We start from the raw sequence: 5,846 nt of genomic DNA, 5'->3' as shown, positions 1-5,846 counted from the left end.
GCCCACGCACCAGAGGGACTCTCCCAGGTCTTGTCGTGGGCAGGGCCCCTGGCAGGTGCTTGCCCGAGTGAGCAAGCTCAGATCTGCTGCCCACAGGAGGGAGGATTCTCACAGCAGGGATAGGTTTGCTTTAACGTCATTTAAAGAAAACAGTTGCAACATTCTTTGCCACTGGCATTTGTGACTGCAAGTCGTCGTCGTCTCACATGTGCACACACAGTCACAGGTCGATCCCAGACACCACAGAAGTACTCCCCAAACACCACCCACCAGCTAGCGTGCCAGGACCGGGGCACACGGAGCAGGAGTCCACCCCAGAGCCAAGGCCTGGAGGTACGCACCAGACCCCAAACACCAGCTGGTGCTCCAGGTGCCATGCCCAGAGGCCTTCCTCAGAGGCACCGTGTGCACCCATGCCAGGGACAGGCAAAGTAACTGGTGCGTTGGGGCCCTGGATGTTGGAAGTGTTGAGTAGCATAGGGATGGCATGGGGAGCACCCTGGGAGCCATGTACAACCAGTGACTCTCAAACGATATTGTGCAAATTAAGAAATACATAAAATAATGTGTTTCCACTTTTGTAAGGTTAAGAAGAAATTCTTGTGCTGGGGCTGTAGCTCATGGTAGAGTGCCTGCATAGCAAGCACAGGCCCTGGCTTCACTCCTCTCATGAGAAACAAAAAAGTAGGTTCTTGTTTAGTTATCCCTACATAAGTTATCCCTTATGTTATCCATAAGTTATTTAGTTGTCCCTACATAAACTAAAAAGGAAACCTTGGAAATGCTTGTTGCGAAAGTTAGTTGTAAAGAAAATATCAATAGTGACCATCTTGGGGGAAGGGGACAAAGGTATGATTACAAGGACTTAGACGTGGAAGTGACATTTCCCTTTCTTAACCTGTGGGGTACAAATACAGGCATTGACTCTGAAATCATCTGATAAACAGAATGTGTATCTTCTGCCCCATTTTCTGTGTACTGGCTACGTCTTGGGACAATAGGAGGATAAGAGCCAGGACGGAACACTGATGGTTTCAACTGAACAGTGTTGTCATCGGTGGAGACAAAGGTTCAGTCAAGCTGGCTCTGGGCAGTGTGTGCCCTCACCCAGGGAGTTCCAGGTGGCCACAGCAGGCCCAGGTGTGGCTCCTGCAGTTTCCTGGGAGGCTGCTCCTGTGTCTGCAGCCCGGACTACAGTGGGAGGAGGGCTTCCCTAGAGTTCCAGCCCATACTGTGTCTGCTGCTTTCCTGGATGGGTCCGGGCACACTCACCCTCACCCCTCATGCTGTGATGCTGTCACACAGGTCTGGCGTACTTAGGTGGGGGCTCAGTAGGGCCCCAGGTTCCCCACACCACAGTCGTGACTCTGCTAGATTGCTGCCGGTGCTCTGTGAGGTAATGGAGACTCCCTTGTCCTCCCCGAAGCCTTTCCTGTGGCTCCAGCCCACAATGGTTCCTGGACTTGTCTCCTGCTTCTGGCACTGGGTCCCTGGTGGACCTTATTTCCTGTCCTGTTCCCTCATCATCTTATCTTCCCTGTCTCACCCATGGCCTTTGTCTCAGCAGAGAAAGCCTGCTTTCTCCCCTCTCCCTTGGAGCCTGGGCAGTGCCCATGAAGGGCTGCAGGCCACAAACTCTTATCTGAGTTCCCTACTGCATCCTACACATGTTCGTGGATCAGTCCTGGGGCAGCTGGAGACAAAGGGCATCTAGAATGTATCCTGTGATAGAGTGGCCTCTCAGAGGCCCAGTCCCCGCCCAGTCTGCAGGCCAGAGGAACCAAGGCCTGGCATGCCAGAGGAGAAAGGAGACCTGGTGTGGCGGGGTAGGAGTCAGGGTATCAGTACCAGCACAGGACCCGGCAGGTGGGCCCTGGTCACCCATTGCCTAGAGACATGGATGGGATGTCCTGTACCTGATTGGAGGCTCAAGGAACAGGGTTCCGGGCAGCAAGAAGGCCCTACAGGGCCTGATCTCAGGGGAAAGGGATGTTGAGGGGCCATCTTGGTCATGAAGACCCATTCAGCCAGGGGCAAGAGGGGGCTGCTGGCAACCTGGGCTGCGTGTTGGGTCACAGCAAAACTGAGAGTTGTGCCCTGTGGCCTGTGTGGGTGGCCATTCACAAGCCCATGCTTAGTCCAGAGCTTTTTCTGGAAGCCAGAGTGGTCTGGACAGGATGGAGTCCAGGCTGTAGGCTCTGCTCCAGATGAGACTCAGTCCTGGAAACCCCATTCCCCAGACAGTCCACCTGCAAGGAGCACCCCTCTGTGTAGCAAACCTCGTGTATGTGTGGGGCAACCCAGGGCTCACACACAGGGCATTGCTGTCACATGGGCATCACTCCAGGCCCACTGTGCCCCTCCCCTTGAGCCCCCTCCCATTTCCTTCTTGCAGGGAGAGCGGATCATCACTTCTCTGCAGCTCATTATGAGGACGGGAGGATAGTGTGAGGCCCTGCCCCAAGGCCTGGCACAAGTCAAGAGCCCACTGATTGTCACCTTCCCTTGCTGCTCCCCCTGTTCTCTCCATGACATCACCTGTAACAGGGACGTCAGACCTGCGAACCACCTGCATGCTTGTGAGAAGTGACTAGTGAAGGACAGGTCCTTGGAAGCTGCTGGATTATGGTGCCAAAGACTTGGTAGCATCAGCACTAAGTTGTGACAGGCAGGGTAGGTGCCAGTGAGCTGCGGATCTGTTGATGGGTGAGATCTGGGACCCTGGCTCATTGTTGAGGGAGCTATGGCAGTGACTGGGCTCCATAACAGAAGAGCAGAGCTGGGGAGCCAAAAGAGGTTCCCTGGCTGCTTGGGGCTGTCTCTGCCACCCCTCCCCTGGTGCTATCGGGTGCTACATACTGTACCCCCCAGGCTTCCTCAACTCATGGTCCCTGCCTGGCCAGGGCCTGCTTATCAAGCCAAGCCTGGGCCTGCTTGCCCACAAACTGGAGCCTGTCCCTTTAAGACAGACACCTGAGCCTGGAACAAACTTGTAACCAGTCTCTGGAATCCCAGGGAGGTGGCAGTTTGTTTTTCATTGCTGGGTGAAGGGGGTGGGGAAGCCGGTTGGTACTGGGCTGGGGAACAACCATGCTCTGGTCTGAGAAACCACTTCCTCATGGGCCTGGGATTCCAAGAGGTCTAGAACTGGGGATAGGAATATGCTGGATGCCTACTTCCAATACTCATCCCAATAAAAGCCACCACTTATTAAGTACCAACTGTTTGCCAGGTACTGTAAGTGACCACCTCTTCCAAGCTGCATTTAAGACCCAAGGACAGATGGCCTGGCCCCGCCAGCAATATGTAATTATAAGTACAAAGTATGCAGAACTGTAAAACACAAAGCATTCCAAGAAAATCCAGGCTTTTCCTGTGTTGGCTGCATTAGAGAGGTTTATTTGATTCTTTCAAATAAAGAATCTTTTACTGGATTCTTTCAAAAAGTTGTGGGGTCCCTATTTTGCAGGTATCAGTAGCACACATCCAGTATACCTAGGGGTGACTTGGTCTAGAGCCATCCATGTCAGGACAATCTTTTTCTAAGGACTGTCACCTTTTTTTTTGTTCCAGATGAGGACACTGAGGTTGTGGGAGGCTGAGGGACTTGTCACGGGGTCAGTAAGGTGGCAGCTGGTACGACAAGCTCTCCTTCCTGCCAGTTATCATCTTTTGGCACAGATGTGACTTAGACTGCCAAGGCACAAAAGATAAGATCTCCATTGACTAGTTACCATTGAGCAAATCAGTTCTGTCCTCTTTCCTCCTCTGTAAGGAGGAACTCAAGATCCTCTTTTTTCAGCCTCCCGAGAGATGGGATTACCAGCATGAGCCCCTACTCCTGCTACATCACTTGGTTTTTAGCTAGATTTTTTTTTTTTTGTCCCAGGAATCGAACTCAGGACCTTGCTCTAACCAGGCAGGCACTTACGCCTCTGATCTGTATCTCCGGCTCACTTGGTTTTTAGGAAGCGTTGTATAGCTGGGGCACGGTGTAGCTCAGTGGTAAAGCACCTGCCTAGCATGCCCAAGCCCTGAGGTGGGACTCCAGCACTGCCACACAACTAAGTAACAATAAAATGAAAGTACTGTGTGGGAATAGTGGCTGCCCCAACTTCATAAGAAGAAACATTACTAATTCTCGTTTTTGCTGTCTCTGAATTAAACACCTTGGCTCAGTAACGTTGCTTCATCTGCTGCTTGTACAGCGCCAGGCCTCTTCTAAGCCCTTTGCCTGAGTCAGGTTCTCACAAAACCCATTTTTCAGAAGAGGAAACCGTGTCAGTGAGAGGTTAAGTAACTTCTCCGAGATCACACAGCCAGGAAACAGTGAAGATAAGAGCTGAACCACAGATGCTGGTGATAGTCCACACTACACAAACATACCAGTAAACTGCTCCTATGGTGGCACTTGTTGCTGGGGGCCCTTGCTGTCCTTTCCCTCCGTGGACTACAGGGAGGCATCCCAGCCGCAGGGATCCTCAGGCCGCTTCACCACCAGCTCGCTCCGCCTCGCTGGCCCTGGGGGCGGGGCGGACAAGGGCGCAGGCGGACTGCGGGGCGGCGGGCGGGGCCGCGGAGCCCGTAAAAGCAGCGCGGGCCAAAGCTCTGCACCGACAGCGGCAATCATGGCGCGTCCTCATCTCTCGCTGGCGATGGGCCTGGCCCTGCTCGCGATCTGCCTCCTGGCGCTGGTCCCCGACGGCCGCGCCGAGCCGCGGGACCACAGGACCGGAGAACGCAAGAACCTGGCCACCAACGACCCGCAGGTGCAGAAGATGGCGCAGACGGCCGTGACCACCTTCAACCAGGGCAGCAACAGCGTCTACTACTACCGCGACACCAACATCATCAAGGCGGAGAGACAGGTGCGGCGCGCTGGAGAGCTGGGGCCGGGCAGCCGGATGGGGCTCCAGAGCCCAGAGAGGTTCTGCCCGGAGCCAAGGGAGGGGGGCGCCAAAAGAGTACCCCATATTTTTACACAGTGCCCTTTTGTATGGAGGGGTATTATTGGAATTCAAGCTCAGGTCTTGCACGCGCTCGGCAAGTGCTCTGTCACTGAGCTCCACGCTCAGTCGGCTGTGTAGCGCTTCCCCAAAGCCATGTGAATATAGCCAGTTGTCTTGGTGAGGCTTGTAATCTCAGCGCTGGGGAGGCTGAGGCAGAAGGATCCTGAGTTCAAGGCCAGCGAAGAGGGAAAGCCTGTCTCAAAATGCCAAAAACAAAAGACAACAAACCCCAAGTGAATACCAAAAGTATGAAAAGCCAAATTCCTAAATTTCAAAAAAAGAGAGGATCTAACCCTGTCCATACAGCTTGCCTCCTCACCTTGCCTGGTGTCTGATGGATTCCAGGGAGGGAGAGGGAGAGGGCCCAGTGACATCTTCCTTGTGTGTGTCCAGACTTTAGTGTGCTGATCTCAGGTGGGTCTCAGCGTGCTGCAGGAACCAGGCCTCTGCCCCACATCCCTGGGTCAGGACCCTGTATGTGCCCAGGCCAGTGGGAGAGGCTAGAGGGAGGAGAGGGTTCCACACCCCTCACTTGGCTGCCATTGTCCCCAGCTGGTGGCTGGCATCAAGTACTACCTGACCGTGGACTTGGAGAGCACAGCATGCAGGAAGACCAGGGTCTCTGGAGCCCGCGTGGACCTCACCACCTGCCCCCTGGCCACAGGGGTGGAGCAGGAGGTAAGAGTGATGCCCCATGCCCAGGCCCTGTGTAGAGCCTGAGGCCCTCACGTTGGCCACCCTGAGCTGGTCTGGCCACCAGGGACCCGCAGGTGCAGATGCGCCTGGCTAAACCTGCCCAGCCTTGGTGACTCAACATCCAGGCCAGTGTGGGGTGCA

At 54.5% G+C, this 5,846-nt stretch overlaps 1 protein-coding gene and 1 long non-coding RNA gene across 2 annotated transcripts in view; one reads left to right on the top strand and one right to left on the bottom strand.

Moving 5' to 3' along the window:
• Positions 1–4,474, bottom strand: part of LOC106148478 — a 9,801-nt gene extending 5,327 nt beyond the window's left edge. Inside the window, exon 1 of the long non-coding RNA XR_001233960.1 lies at positions 4,387–4,474. This is a non-coding gene — a long non-coding RNA (uncharacterized LOC106148478). The remainder of the gene's footprint in view (positions 1–4,386) is intronic.
• Positions 4,475–4,539: 65 nt separating this feature from the next.
• Cst6 (cystatin E/M) lies at positions 4,540–5,687 on the top strand (the record flags this gene model as incomplete). The annotated part of the gene is given in 2 exon segments (XM_005384435.2): positions 4,540–4,868; positions 5,562–5,687. Coding segments are annotated over 2 exon segments (366 nt in total), but the record flags the coding sequence as incomplete, so codon positions are not given.
• Between the last annotated feature and the right edge of the window lie 159 nt (positions 5,688–5,846).

The sequence above is a fragment of the Chinchilla lanigera genome, unplaced genomic scaffold, assembly GCF_000276665.1.
Source record: "Chinchilla lanigera isolate Chin_1 unplaced genomic scaffold, ChiLan1.0 scaffold00021, whole genome shotgun sequence".
Taxonomy (NCBI): domain Eukaryota; kingdom Metazoa; phylum Chordata; class Mammalia; order Rodentia; family Chinchillidae; genus Chinchilla; species Chinchilla lanigera.
The sequence above is the reverse complement of the archived record's forward strand: the minus strand, read 5'-3'. Positions and strand labels throughout refer to the sequence as shown.